Consider the following 16,318-nt stretch of genomic DNA (forward strand, 5'->3'; position numbering starts at 1 on the left):
CTGTTTTAATCATTCGCAGTAGTAGGTGTCCAAGGTAACTCTAAGAGCTGCTCTTTAAAAGGGCAGATATATAAAATGTGAACAATGTGCCATCTCAACGAGGTCCCTTAGATTGTGTAAGAAACAGCCTTGTTTCACATTTCTTTTCACCCTTGTTTTTCTTTTCATGTATATAGTAGTCTTACAACAACTTATCTTGTTGCTTTATAATATAATTTAAAAACCTTTGCTGCACAATTTTTCCAAATAGGAATATTTTTTAAGCTAGAGTCAGGAATTCTTATTTGTTATACAGTGTACAGGACAAGTATGGAGTGTACAGAGAGAGTTAAAATGCCTGTTGTGTCTGTTGCTGTTGTATATGGAGCTGTCTGTCTGTGAGATGCCTGTAACCTAAAAATATAAGACCAAAATAAACTGTAAAGACACCTTTTCTGAGAGATAGACCATAGTTGATGTTCTGGTGCTTATATGGTCACAACTTCTTACTTATGTTATTTACTTTCTCCCAGGTATGCTGTTCTGCAAGACCCAGCAGGCTGGCTGAGTGTGAACCCAGTCAGAGGAACTGTCAACACGTCGGCCTCTTTGGACCGCGAGTCTCCTTATGTCCATGACAATAAATACACAGCTGTCTTCATCGCCACAGACAACGGTGAGTGTCAGATACCCCACTGTACATCATTGAAAGAAGATAATTAGACATACGCAGTATGTGATGTATTTTAAATAATCTGTAAAACCTTGAGATAAACACATGTCCATTTTGCTACTTTTAATTTAATTTAATGCACCCGTAATTAGTAGTAATTAATTAAAAGACTTCCAAAACTTGTGCCTGGTAGATATTTCACAGGAAAAACTTGAAAAGGTTGTTTGGGACAAAGAAATTAATGATTGGATTGTTGGAATGGATAGCAATGGTCCTGGTGGATAAAAAAAAAACATTGTTTAATTCAAAGCGTAAACCCACCACAGCACCAGAAGTGTCAACGTAATATATTTACACAAAGTTCACTTTATCTACTACTCAAAACAATTTTTTATAACCTATTTAGGGTGTTAAATGTGTTTTAAGTGTATTAGTGTGATAAAGATTCTACTTTATGCCGTGGCAGCGAGCCCACAAGGTTTCCCACCATTTATTCTCATTTGCATTTTACAAAGAATTCTTCCTGGGTGAGTGCCAGTGCAGAATCATTGAAGCAAACACGAAAAAGTAGAAACCCTGCCTGTGCATATAAGTACAGTACACTCTTGGAAAAGACTCACCCTGTCTGTTACTTTCACCTAACCATAGTGAAACTGACTTTATCCCGTGGTGACAATGGGTTGGCCTTAAGTGGCACTGCTTCTGTCGGACCATATGGTCGCTGGTTGGCAGTGTCAGTGGAGCTGCTGCTCTGAGACTTTCCATGGCACAGATGAAAGTGTTGAGAGCCCCAACGCATCTCTCCCATTTCTCTTTGCTTCTCTCTTCATGTGTCCCTGTGTCTCTTTGTCCCTTTGTCCCTCTCTCTCTCTCTGTTTCTCTCACTCTTCCTATCAATCTATCTGGTCTCCTGTGCCCAGGAAGATTCTGACAGATCCATTAGAGGAACTGAGAGATTCTATTAGTAGGCAGCAGAATAGCACTGTTGTGCTGGGGAATTTGGCAGCCTTAGAAAGATGAGTGTTGAAAGAGGAGTAATGATGGGGCAGGGGGAGAAGGTGGAGGAAGTGGAAGGGTCAGTGGAAGAAGAGAAAGGAAGAGACATAAGAGGAGATAACAGGAAAAAAGATATAAAGTTGGGGAAGTGGGTAAGGAATAGGTGGAGAAGAAGAGAAATGGTGAAGATTATGAGTGGACAAGGCAAAGATTACTGTTGGAGCCAGAAGATAGCGTACCGTACAGCTCGATATTTTTATAGTTTTTGAGATACTGATTGCAACACCAAGGCATAAAAGAAATTGTTTAACATTTTGGTAAATACACATTAATTTTCTTGCTGAGAGATATAAGAAGATTAAGATCATTCTAATGGAGCAGCCAGTTAGCTTAGCTTAGCACAAGTCATCAGGAAAAAATAGCCTGATTCTGTCAGAAGATACAAATCTGTCGACTAACATCTCTAAAACTCTCTCTATCTCCTTGGTTTAATCAAAAATCAAAGTGTAAAACTGACACATTGTGTGTCGCTGTTAACCTCTATTTCCATTCCTCAAAGGATATCAACAAAAATATGTTTCTATTTTGGTACTTGAAATAGGCATCATATTGGCACTAACAAAACAAGTCTAAGAGTTGCTCTGCTTTGAGCCAAAACTTTTAGTGTGCTAACTTGCTTACAGTCACAATGCTAACATCCTGATGTTCACCATCTTAGTTCAGCAGGTTAGAATTCCAACATTTTCTAGAGGCTGATGGGAACGTTATGCAGGTACTTGGTCATAAAGTACTAGACAGTTCTGACCTAATGAAAAGTTAGGATCACCAAAGTTATTTCATTTTATCCTGAAGGGGGACATGAATGTCGGTATGTAGCTTCATGTCAATCCAGTCAATAGTTATAGAGACATTACACTCAAAACCACAAATGTCAACTTCATGGTGGTTCCAGAGAAAAAGTCAGGGGATCACCAAAGTTAGATGGATCAACTGTGAACCAAGAATGTCTGTACAAAATCTCACGACAATGCATCCAATGCTTGCGAGACATTTTACCATAAATCAAAGATGTCAGAATTTGGTAGTGCTGGAATAAAAGTCAGGAGATCAGCGAAGTCAGTAGGATTCAGCATAAATGTTTAGGTAATCCATCAAATGAATGCTGAGATATTTCATACTGGACCAAAGTGGTGGACATCCATTCCATCCCTTGAGCCAAACTATAAAATTCAATCTGTACACCATCCTATTTATGTCTAAGATGTAAGAGAAGAGATAGATTAGATGCACTTCTGTCCATGCTTTTAAGCCACTACTCTACCTACACAGATATAAGCAAGGAGAGCCATAAAAACACCCTGCTCCCGGACCTTTAACAACCTACTGTATCGATGCTTGCGTGCATGTGGTGCGTGCATGTGGTTGAAATGTGAGCAGAATACTGATATCTGCTGGACCCTTGTCTCGCCTCTTTTACTGCACACTCTGTCATTGACAGGACAAATTTGCTCCTTTCCCACAGCAATCTGTGCAATGATTGTATGACAACCCACCTATGTGGACTACCAACAGGATATCGATTGATCTTACACCTTCATCTTTAACTTTATGTGGATACCTCCGATGAATACGTACATGCACTGCACTGGAAAGGAGGAGGGTAAGGGGGAGAGGAGAAATAGACTCGAGTCAAACAGAAAGGGGAGATGTTAGAGGAGACGGATATATGAGAAGTAACTGTACACAAAAGGCAATTGGGAAAACATATTCTGGAATAGAAGAAAAATCAATGGAAAGCAACAGAGAGTAAGGGAGGTTAAAGAGAGGTCTTACATTCTGTTTATCCACTATCTACTATATATCAACCATGTAATTAGATGTTTACCTACTGAATATTTCCCAAAAAGAAATCATGCCGCCAGTAGTCAGGGGTTTTCACGGGCCATTTTCACGGGCCATCCTGTGGTCAGTTTAAGCCAACTTGACCTTGTGTGCTAGCTTGAAACAGGGAGTATACTCTTGGTGAATGTTTTGCATGGTTAGCAACAGATTGACTGTAGCTCCTGGTAAACAGCATGAGGGCAGGTCAGCTGGAGCAGCCCTCCAGGCAGCAACAGATGGTGAACGATGGAGCGAACATACTACAGGGAAGGAAGGAATTCAGGATCAAGGAAGAGAGGCTAAGTTGGTAGACAGAAGTAGGCCAACAAATTGAAAAGAGAAGAGAAGAACACAGGATCTGGGGGTTTAACAAGGTAGTAAAGTAATGATAATGGCAATGTCAGGGTCAGGGGTCATCTCAGCTGGAGAATTTGCAGCAGTGAGCCTGGAGTCTGGAGGTTACACTGTGTTGCCATAGCAATCAACTGCCCTTGTAGGAGAGGCAGGCCGAGCCATTTGTCACTCCATGATCCGTAACATAGGGTTGAATGAATGTGTGACTGTCCCTGCGTGTGCACGTACATGCATGTGCATGCCTGAGTGTAAATCTATCTGTTTATTTGCATGCACTGGTGCTCACATTCATCCCTGCATCTGTACTGCACATTGTCTCCCTCTTTTCATCATGTGTTTCTGTTTCTGAGTTAATGACCGAAAATCCACAATCCAGTTTTGCCTGGGCAGCGGCACCTGGCAGGTCGGCGGAGCGATATTGTTTGAGGAGATATTGTTCCAACCTGAGCAGAGGGCTTGATGGGCTGTTTATATAAACTCTCAGCAGTAGCTGCTGGTTTTGCACGCCAACAAATTCTCTTCTGCTCTCTGATTCCCCGCCGGGATGCCAGCTGTTCCCGCATCTTACCCCCTTCTCCCTCCTTCACATTGGTTTTTGTATTCAGTGTTTGTGGATGTGTGTGTTTGTGTGTGGGTGGATTGAAGTTGTATGTTCATCCCGGTTTTTAATGTCTTTGTCCTGGTACACGCAGTGCCTCTCTAGCCTGGCCCTGCGTATCCACTCGCTGCTGTGTGTTGTGGTTCAGTGTTTTCTCCTGCTCCTCATTTAAATGTTAAACCGCCTCCTGGTGGGAGCCATTTGTCATTGGGAGGCATGAATACATTATCAAAGCCCCAGTCGTCTCAAACACGGCGGTGCACACACACACACATACTCACACACATGCAATCTTAGGTATCTGCTGCCACCGAACCTCCTATTAAAATCTCTGAAGTTATGCACGAAAGAGCCAAGCAGTTTTTGCTTTGAACACGTGGACATACAGAGGAGGGACCTCCATTTAGACTAAGAAATGAAGGTGTGTGTGTGTGTGTGCTATATCTATATCACAATAAGACAACCTTCACACAGTCCGAAAGAGCTTTGTTAATTACAGGAATATTAAGTATTACATACACATACATGCTCTCAGACTGAGCAGTGTGATAAGTCTCAGCATTCATCACAGTCAGATCACATCCCCTCTGGTTTAAATCAAAAGCAGGAGGCAAAATGAGAGAGGGGATGCTGAATTCTAATGGGTCACAGAACAAAACTCTTTGGTGCGCAGATGGATGTAAAATTAAATCAGACTGTGTGTGCATGTGTGTGTGTGTGTGTGTGTGTGTGTGTGTGTGTGTGTGTGTGTGTGTGTGTGTGTGTGTGTGTGTGCATGCAGTATGTGTCTATATGTCCATCTCTCTGTGACAGGTCCATATAATAGGTTCATCATCTCTTCTCTCAAAAAAGGGAGAAAGACTGACAGTGGTAGCCAGCTGTCAGTAGCAGAGATACCCTTGATTTGTGTGTGTGTAAGTGTGTGTGTGTGTGTGTGTGTGTGTGTGTGTGTGTGTCTCTACATGTGTCCATCTTCGTGTGTGATGTCTCCCACTGTGCTGCCTCATTGCCATACTAAGTGCTGGGAACCAGTGTGCCGCTCATTGCTGTAATGGGCTGAGTAATTTCCCTGTTTCAGGCCAGCCCAGAAACAATGGTTTCACTGCTAAGTGTCTGTCATGTCACCAGTGCACAGTGAGGCAGCCTGGCAGGCTAAATGCAGATAGATAGACTCATGTTGTGTCTTTAGCCAGCTGTGATCAGGCTGCCTCAAACTACAGCAGTGAAATAATAAAGCATGATGAGCCAGTGTGTCAGCCCAATGCGCTGAAGTCCTCGGGCCAAGAATAGAAGAGAGTAGAAAATAGTGGTCTCCCACATTTGTGAAATGCAAGTGTTTACGGATAGCTGAGTCTTTTACTTCTCTAGCTCCAGCTTTTAAATGTATAATGAAACTCCACTAAACCCTGATTTAGTTATTGATGAATCAATGTTTGATTAATAGGAGATTTGGGACTGAGCTGTTAGCAGATAAAGGCATAGTGAATGCTAGAAATCAGCCGTGACTGCCCTCCATAACTTTTCAAAGAATCCATTATACTAGATCCAAGAGAGTAAGAGCTAAAGAACAGACTGTGTCTAATAGATGGTAAATATAGTAACCCGTGGCTCAGTGTCAAGGAGACAAAAGAGAAACATGAAAGGAGATGAGACAAGCTCAAGTGACAAGGTGGGGAGGGAGAGGTGAAAATTAAAAAAATGACAGGACAAAGAAATGAAACGAATTTGGAAGGAAAATGAGACCTCAGGCTCAGGCTCAGGCTCAGGCAGAGAACATCTGCCCAAAACAGGGTTATGTTCTGGAGGTGTTTACTCTCCCCCTTCTCATCTTAAGGTTGCTTTCACTTCATTTATATATCTCTCTCTTGTCAATCCCTTTATGGAGACAGCCACAGAGGCAAGCAGGTTAACTACCGTGATGAAATGTGTTCTTGCCCAACCAATCAATTATGACCCTGTGTAGCAGTAGGCAGAGGTGACGACAGCGTGAGGGAAAGGTTCAGGGTAGGGAATCAAGGCATCTTGACCCAGCGTAATGGCAGTGTAATAGGATATGCTCTAGAAAGCGCATAAGATCACAGCTCGACGCTGTCTTGGCTTCTGTTGCCTCCCCTGCCTTGCAGCACTGCCTCATTAACCCTCAAAACACACTGTGTCTTTCTCACTTTAGCAGTTAAGCACCACCTCCCCAACCTCTGTCTCTCTCTTCCTGTCCCACTCTGACTGCCTCTGTCTTTCATTTCTCGACTAGTAGCGGAACCTCTTGGGTAAGTCGCCACCTTGTAAACAGGCTCACGTTACGTCCGTGATTAAAGAATACCTTTGTTCAGCTTTGCCAGAGAAGGAACGTCTCTCTCTCTGTCGTCGGCTGTTAACAAACCCTGCCTCTCTTGTGTCCTTGGAATACTGATTCATCCAGAGATCAGAAGTTATCGCTGCGCCTGGCACACTAAAACAAACACGCCTCTGCCCACTCAGCACGAGAGCTTCTGTCTGAGAGCAGTGATACAAGGATTCTTTTTCTGTAAAAAAAATTAAACTGGTTATGTGGAAATTGAGTATTCAATACGGTTAAAATTGACCACCATCCCCTCAACCGGCACATCTCTATCAGGATTTTCCACAAGGGCTTCATCTGTGTAGATATGAACAGCTTTGGGTGTAGTTTTAATGACAGGGATCCAAATGAAATGAGATGAGTGGGTAGTGGAGATGGAGGGCGATAGATAATGAAAGATGAAGTCAGATGATGGGATCAGGCAAACATGATGGAAGATCTCCTTCAGTTTATCTACAAAGTATGTCATTAGACCAACATAGGAAATCTGTCAGAGGCTTAGTTCCTGATGAAGAGTTGAAGGCACCATCTGTGTATGACAGTGTGTGTGTTTATCTATCTGGGCTGCATGGTGGCAGTGGTGGGAGTGTGGTGTGTGGGGCTTGGGGGGTGTTTTAATTACACAGCCTCACAGTTTTGAAGTTGCTGTAAAGGCTCTTTAATTAACACCTTTCCTGTTAGAATCGGCACAGAACTGCACATATACCCACATAAGTAGTTCATAAGGTAACGGTAGCTTTTCCTTGGAAGCAGGCTGGTGAAAGCCAAAGGTCCCATTTACACTGTATTGACATACATAACAAACACATTAAAACACATTTATCTGGATACATTATCTTAATTATGACAAGTGATCCAGGGGCCTTTGTATTTGCTTCTGCCCACATTGTGATCAGATCTCAATATGAAAATTAGTTAGACAGGGCAGGCGGTTTGTCAACGTCCCAGACACCAAGGAAAGCGATGGTATGGACGTGTTTCATTCATTTTTTTGCTATGCTTGTGGCATGGCTATAGGCATTATAGGTCTGTCAGTAGGTGGTCCAGACAGCAGTGAAACGTTGTCACATTCAAGGTACTCGGAGGATGAATTGTAGCGAATTGGTTGATCCTTGACTTATTCTCTACACCACTATGAGGTTCACATTTGTGGTTTTGAAAAATATTTCATATGTCCCAACAAAAATTGGATGAATGTCCATGACAAAAATACTTTGTGTGTAGAGCTTATTAAGAAATGTTAGCATGCTAAAACGCTACAATAAGATGGTGTACATGCTATTTTGGCTTCATCATTGTGAGCATCTTAGCATGCTGGTGTTAGAATTTAGTTCAAAGCACTGCTGTTCATAAGTACAGCCTGACAGAGCTCCTAGCTTGGCTGACATTTATTAATCTCTTTTTGTGAGGGAATACTTTCTAGAGACTGTGACTACCAGTTGCTTTTTCTAAGCTTGGTTAAGCAAGCAGGACAAGTTAAGTGACCTTTACCCTTACAGGTAATTTTATTATTAAAACGTCCTGCTGTATGGACTGCATTTATACCTGGCTGAGATCCCATCCCTGTGGTCTGGCTGATCTGATCGCAATGCATTCGGCATAGATTAATACGTGTTTTTTTCCTTATCTAGTGAGGATGTCCAGATATAGAATATATATTAAAGCCAGTTCTAAATGGGCTTAGGCTTTTTTCACATCCCATTTTCCTTATTTGATCGTTCTCCCTGTTTGACCCAGAACTCATTTCAGTCCGCCATCACGAAGGCCGTCCAATTTGTGCCCTAAAGAGCGAGGAGGATGAGTGATGACAAACACACTAGTATCAGAATCAAGGCCAATAATTATTTTACTAAACACGTGCTGTTGCCAGTAGAAAAGAGCAGTGAAGTAAAAAATGCAGGTTTTTGGCAAATGTTATTATTCGGACAGTGTAGCCAGAATGTGCAAACACAAACTCCGAAACATCAAAAGTCGCAACAGCGCTGTTAAAGCCGACTGACAGCTGATCCAGCTGTGCTGTTATCAGAAATGCTTGTCACTTGAAATGAGGGTTAAGAGGAAAGGACATCTCATTTCTCTAAAAACGTGTTTCCTCGATTCCTCTCTCATCTTATCTCCCCTCGAATCTTCAGTGGGAGGGACTAAGATCGATGCAAATGGATGGAAAAGATGCAAGGGAGGGTAACGTGGATGAAATGAAGGGAATTGGAATAGTGTCACTTGTCATCGTAGCAGCCGCACAGGTGTTACTAATTACATTAACAATGGTTCTGTTCTGTATAATTGTCCCAGTAAACCATGATTGTGTGACAGTGAGCCAGTATGCACATCACCAGGGCCTTGAAACCAAAGCAGCTAAATGGAATTCCGCCTTCATTAATATTTGTTATTTATACCTGTGCTTTGTCGACTGTGACATGTGAAAATGTCTTCTGTGAAAAAGGCCTACAGAAATTCTTGGAATGAGGAGCAGGTGTGTAGGCTGGGAAGAACAGGTGCCTGTATAAGGTCTTTAATCATTTTTGAATGTGTAATTAATTTAGGTTTATTGCTGTTTGCACAGTACCTAGAAAGAAAACCACAATAAAATACAATTGAGATCTTGCTTAAATGCTGTGAATAGCATGAGTTTAAGAAACTTACTAATTAAAGTTGTTTCACTTGAATGTGTAGACACTTTTTTTTATTTTGATCCGACACCTTATCACAGTAAAAATCCTGTAGCAGGCTCCCCGAGCAGACCACAACAAGAAATCTCCCAAGGAAGGCAATTTTGGTGTTTAATTAGTACAAAAAGAGCTTGCAGTGAAAGCCTACTTTAAGCCGTATCAATACCCCTCTTCTCCCATCACTTGGTAAAATAGCCACCAACTGATAACCCAAACTCTATTCTAAAAGTAATTTGCCAGACTAGCAGCGATGCACCTGTCCCCGGCATCGCTTCTCTCCCTGAAGTCATCTCTCTTAATGACTTGTGCCTATTGTAATTGGCTCAGGCTGGTTTCATTTACAGTTCTGATCAGCCAGTCAGATTAGCAGGGTGTCATGTGATAGTGTTTGCCGAAGCCCTGAGGAGACTGATGAGTGATGGGACAGAAAGATGTGGGTTATCTGAAGGGAGTTTTAACAAGGTCTGGGACTTATACAGTGGCAAGACAGATAGAGAGGAACTAGAAAATAAGAAACCAGATAGGATACCATATCCTCCAGCATTACAGTGAGTGCACAAAATTATGAAATGCTGACTTTATTTAAATCCATTCATAATCCATGAAGTAAGAGTAGTTTTTATCTTGAGGCAGAGTGACTTTGTGTTTGACTGTAATCTGGAGTCTGTTATCTTCAGTATTTATTTTTTTTTGACTGGACTTTAAGCTGTTAAGGACTTGACTTCCTGTGGACTGTAAGAGGGAAAAAACAAGAAATCTGATATAATGTGCTTATCTTAAAAAGTCAATATTTCAGCAAGATTCACTCTTAAAAACAACCTGGGATCACCTCCAAGTTTTTAAATACTGCCGCTTGGCTAGTGGCCGACCTCTTCAAAATAAGACTTTGCAGGTATGCCTCTAACAATATTTCTGGATGCGCCTGCTGTCTAAGTCAGGTGATGTATAGAGCCAGAACGTCTGCATATGGGGTGGTGGGGTGGATGTATGCCCCATGTGATCACTGTCCGTCCCATGGGAAACCAAAATTAAACAAGTTATTTCAAATAACATCCACAAGTTTACACCAGGAATAAAACAAACTGGACTTTACGTATTTTTGTTCTTGCTAATATGACCACAGAGTCCTGCATGTACAGAACTTACCCAAGAAGGTTACCTACGGCGTCATACTTTGAAGGACAACTGACCAAACGGCAGCATTTGACGACTTGAGAGTCAGAACATGTTGCTTAAAAAATTTCTGAAACTTCCACAAGGACTTTGGAATGATTTTCTTTGTACAAGTTGTTTTGCTTCCTTAGATTAAGTTGTGAATACAATATAGTCATGAAATGCTGATTTTATTTCCTATTTTACTTCCAATGAAATCTGCCTAATTAGGCATTTATGAATATTGAGATATTTTAGAATGATTACGTAGAATTTAACATCTTTAAATTGTCTTTTGCTTACTGCAAAAGACAATTTGCAAAAGATGAGCCTTGACAGTATTTTTGAACCTGTTTCAAAGAGTTAATACTTTCTGATTATTCCACATCTTTACAATGACATTTACCTTTTCCCTGCAAAACACATACATCTGTATATAGTTCTCGTCTGTTTCCTGGGTGTTTTTATGTTGTTTGGTGTGTGTAGTGAGTATTTTCTGTGCTTCCTCTTCTAGCTGCGTAATGCTAGTCTGCACTGGCTGTGGAAACACATCTCAACTGAGAACTATACAGTACAATGCTGTTCAACACATAGCAAAGGAAAAATAAGTATCCCAGTGTGATAGTGAACAGATCTCAACATAATGTGTACCCATTGTGGTCCATGCTGCGACTGGATGAGCTTGAATGGACGCGTGTAATAGTTTTAACAAGTACAGACATTCAGCAGTGATTCAGCATGTGCTACCTTGTGTATTATGGCTCAGTATTGGGATGTTACTGTATGTGTAGGGGGTGATAAGGATAATGTTTTTTTCCTAGCTGGCTGGAAGATACTAAAGCAATGGGGAAGAGGTTTAACTAGATTTCAGTCAAATTTGGCATGGCAGACACTTCATATGTTCATATCATTTCCAAAATCACTCCCCTTCAAAGCTCCTTTTGTCCTGCGCTCATCTCCTCCCTTTTTCATTTTAGATTTTGCCTTCATTTATCTTTTCTCATTCTCCTCTATTACCTTGCTGTAGTCCACCTGTGAATTAATCTTGCTGACTGTTTAGCTGCACCATGATGTATTGTGACATTTCCCAATGAACCATTCCTCATACGCAAGCTCTGGTTTCCTCTAGTCCCTGCTTGCTGTTATTTCATTTCCTTCATAATCTACTTTTATGTGACTGAGGAAAATAATCATAGCAATAACAATGCTGAATATAAGGGCATCATCCAGTGGTTGTTTGTACCAAAGCTGTCCTGGTATTTAATGGTTATTTTAATGAGAAAAATAAATGTAGCCAGATAAGAATAGTCTTGTTTCAGCTTTGTCCTTGGTGACAAACTCCACAAGTGGACCTTTTTTAATCCTGGGAATTCACTGGTGGTCGGAGTACTTGCCAGCCTTATTTCACAGTAAGAAAAACTGATCAAATGTATGACTTTGCCAAAAATGAAAATTGAACTGGCTGTACTTTTCCCCTTCAAATTTGCTGTGCTTCCTCCATCGCCACCTCTCATAAAACTTCACTGCTACAACACATTTTCCCCCAAGAGGGAAAACCAAGGCCAAACAGATCATGGATTTTATTCTTGCCACGCCATGCAGGGGCAGAAATTGGTACATTTCAAACCGCTGCTGGTCAAAACCTTGTCTTTCCTTCCTCTTCTAAAGCAGTGAGAGAAAAAGTCAGACAACAGAAAGAAAAAATGAAGCGATAACAACATAAAGTGACAGTCAGACAGAAAGAGAGCATTAGCCTTAAGCCAGTGTTGGGAGCAAAAGAGTGTTGGGGGGGTAGATAGAGAGATATAAAGAGAAAGCAGCAAAGAGAGAAAAAGAAAGCTCAGTTTGTAGCCTGTAGCTGTGGATTAGACCTGACGGCCCCAGGAGTCAATCAGTCTGCTTGCTCCTCTCATCTCTGGGCAGATGGAAGAATAACAGGGCTGTCTGACTGCCAGCCAGGGGCAGGTGAAGGTGTCGGGAGTAGTGCTGGACTATGGAGATGGAGCAGGAGGGCAAAGCCTAAAGAAAGAGGTTGGAGGTGATAAAGTTTGCCTTTGGAGAATTTCTCTGACTTACAGCTTTGCTGCATTCAACCCACAAATATTGTGTACCACAATACTTGGACTATATAATACCTGGAACCTAAAAATGCTCTCTAAATATGTCATTAGTGCAAATACAAAATCTGTGCTCACAATTTTATAGGAAAGTTATTGGAAATAAACACTTCCACTCATTATGCTGTGGATTAACACTGCAGGGAATAATTTACTATCCATCCATAATTTTAGTTTTTATAATTGTTTAATTTTATTGTGTGTGTGTGTGTGTGTGTGTGTGTGTGTGTGTGTGTGTGTGTTGCCAGTGGACATTATGTAAATTCTAAAACCTAATATTCAAGTAATTAATGTTTTTCCATCATCATGCAGTACTAGCCCTTTCTGTGTGTGCACATGTGTGTTCTTCAACAGATTACTGAGTTTAAAATAGGATCAAATTAAATGTTCGCCAGGAGTTTTAAATGTAATGCTATTTTGAGTGAGATGTGCTTGACTTTTTATTATATCACAACTGGCCAGATAAAATATTACACTTGTCCTTTAAAGTTGATATTATCAATATTTCTATATATTGAAAAATATATAAAAGGGAGCAAATATTGGAGTTATCAGGTGGCCAGAAACTCGAACAAATGAACGAATGAATGCTAATATTGCTCCATCTGATAAATAAGCAAGTTTCTAATTTCAATTTAAAGGGTGATGGTATGTCAGTGGTGTGTTGCAGGAATCATATTTATTATCTCCAAGCTGGACATTTTGTGTGAGTATTTACATGCTCAGAGTTTGCATTTGGTGTCTAGCATTTGACCATGTTCTGTCTGAGCGACAGAAACATCAGAAATATTTTTCAAATGAGTAGTGCAGCTAACCCTACGAGGCAGCTAACCCTTCACTATGCACTTGTCTCCAGCTACACTGGTTTAGACCAGTCACTGTCCTATGTGGAACTACTGGCAGCAAACAGCATGAGCTGCAGGTGTAGTTTAATGCTAGGTGTGTGTGACAACGTGTGTGAGAAGTGACTGTTTGCTAAAACACAATAATGGAGGCTGCTGAAGAGGTTACAGTTAGATAACATTATGCAGTTTGCCCATGATAAACATTGATAGATTTTTTTTAGGTTCCTGTCTTTTTCCAAATCGTTTCCAACAACAGCTTCCCAAATGGCTCCGTGTAACAAACCACTTGGCGCAGTCAGGTTATAGTGCAGCAGCATATCCCACCAAAATCATCTTAAAATGGTCGCCGTATTGCATAGGGTGCGTTGTAAATATTATATGTGATGCAGTGAGTTGAGTTTGTGGAGTTGTCTGCCTGAACTGGCTCACATGCTTCATTCTTTTTAATATTGAAGAGGGACTTTTATGGAGACAATTAAACCTAATCTCACTCGTTAATTAGTGTAATTCGTGCTCTGAAACCAATTTATCAGAATCAATCCCCACTTGTGTAAAGTTAATTTTAGCATTGGACTGTTAAATTTTTCTGTGAAAATAATATATCATTCATTATCTCATTTGTACAAAAACACTGACTCACTTGAATAAAGAGGTTATTTAGCTTATGCAAGTTTTAAAACTTCCTAGCTGCATCCCTGCAACCTAATTAAACCCTAAATAAAAGAGAGCAGTCTGTGAAAAAACGAGGGCTAAAACAGTGCAGGAATTTCCATCTTCAGTTGTGTTAATTTAACTTGTTAGCAAAATGCAAAATGTCAGAGCCTCAAAGGTGAGGTTTGACAAACCTAACTTACTTGCGGGCAAAATACATTGCAATGCCCAGGGTCAACCACTGCTAAGTGAAGAAGGACTGCAATAAAGACAAGGAGGGAGTGATTATGCAGAAGAAGATGTCTCCTAATGTATGCAAACGGGTATGGTGCTGGAAATCTTTAGACATATTAGCAGCATGGCTCTAGGGATGGCAATGTCAGCTCGTCGGTACTCTCAACAGCTATTTTGTACATTATTCATTTTCTACCACCACCGTGAAGTTGACATTTCTGTTGTATAGTGAAATGCCATGACGTTTGGTACAGACCTGTAATCATTTTAGTGATCCCTCAACTCTCCATCTGGTTTATGACCAAATACTGAAACTAATGGTGGTAAATAACAGTAAATATTAAACCTGCTAAACACCCATTAGCATTTTCACTGTGAGCATGTAGAATGTGGACGTTGGCATTCATTCAAGATTCTTGGAACCTTGGCACTAACTAGCAAACCAATTTTGAGCAGAACTATTACAATATAGGATTCAATGACCTGAATACAAGCCCACTCTGGTTCCAAAGAAAAACCTGCTATTTTTGTGTTTCAGATTGGAACAAATGCTTTGGGCTCTGAACAAATGTATTCATGGTTGAAAAGTTCAGAACAGTTCAAAACTAGGTACGTGAAGCAGAACGGAGACGGTTTTCTGTTGGAGGAAAAGGCCCAACGGTCACAATATGCTTGTGGACTTTTTGTTGCCATTAAATCGTCTGCCAGCCAAATGAATAATTCCTTCAAGTCTCTGATACCCTAAAAGAAGCAGAGAAGATAAACAAATCTTAAATCAGTGCCATAGAATAACACTGAACCATTAGAACACTTAACAGGTTCATAAACATACACCTCTGAGTTTTACTCACAGAGCATTTTGAAAGGAAAAATAGAACAGCGTTATACTAAACTGCTGTAAGCATTAGTTGTTTCATTACTTTATACCCAAAAACATGGCTGTTAAGACTGACAATTTGCATTTGGAATGTACAACAAAATAATGGAGTAAGTCACTCTGAGCACAATTCTTATCTGAGGTACTAGAGGAAGAGCATTAGACGACACACAAACACAGCACTTCAGGATTTCACACACACTTCCTGAGAGGCACTGAGCAAAATGTTTATCCTCATTTTAATCTTATTTTACAATAATTTAAACCAATCTGTGCCCTATGTTCTCTGGGCTCAGAATTTTGCACTGATATTATTTTTGCAAGAAATGTACATGGAGATTGAGACCTCTTTTAATTAGACAGGAACTCTCTGCTGACAGTTTGACAGCTTGATGCCGCAATGAATGCATTCGCAAACAACTACAAGAAGACAATGAGAGGCTTTTACACTTAGAGGTTTTATCATCCTGAAAATCACTATCTTCTCTTGGCATCACAGAAAATCCCTCCATGTCCCTTCTTTCTTAAATATTGCCTACTTTACTTTTGATGTTCTTTTTAGTGCCTAACATGCAGAGATGGGTAGACACGTTGTAGCAGCAAAGACCCATGAATTGCCTGTCTCCTTTAGAAACTTGCAGTGTGTTTAATCAGAACTTTTGTGACAAAGCGGTGTGAAGTAGAGGCCAGCAGACAAGCTCCATTGATGCTGAGGCAGGCTGATGATGACTCAGGCATGATGCAATGGAGGATAAGGAGGAGTAGGAGAAGAGAGAAGCAGAAAAATAGAGTGATTAGGTGTGGGGAGTATTCATTTAGGAAGACAAACAGCTTCATTTAAAGCTAGCCAAGCACAGAGACGGCCTCTCCCACAACAAATGGGTTGAAATTTGCATCTTTTCGCTGACGGGGGATCCGAGCCCCATCCTCTCTCTCTTGGTCTCACCTCTCAAG

At 40.8% G+C, this 16,318-nt stretch overlaps 1 protein-coding gene across 1 annotated transcript in view; it reads left to right on the plus strand.

Annotated features, from left to right (window-relative positions):
- The window catches only part of cdh13 (cadherin 13, H-cadherin (heart)), a 318,397-nt gene that overhangs the window by 261,876 nt on the left and 40,203 nt on the right, over positions 1-16,318 (plus strand). The window contains exon 12 of the mRNA XM_051381597.1: positions 513-655. Within this exon, the coding sequence (XP_051237557.1) occupies positions 513-655 (143 nt within the window). The remainder of the gene's footprint in view (positions 1-512; positions 656-16,318) is intronic.

The sequence above is a fragment of the Dicentrarchus labrax genome, unplaced genomic scaffold (assembly GCF_905237075.1).
Source record: "Dicentrarchus labrax unplaced genomic scaffold, dlabrax2021, whole genome shotgun sequence".
Classification (NCBI taxonomy): Eukaryota; Metazoa; Chordata; class Actinopteri; family Moronidae; genus Dicentrarchus; species Dicentrarchus labrax.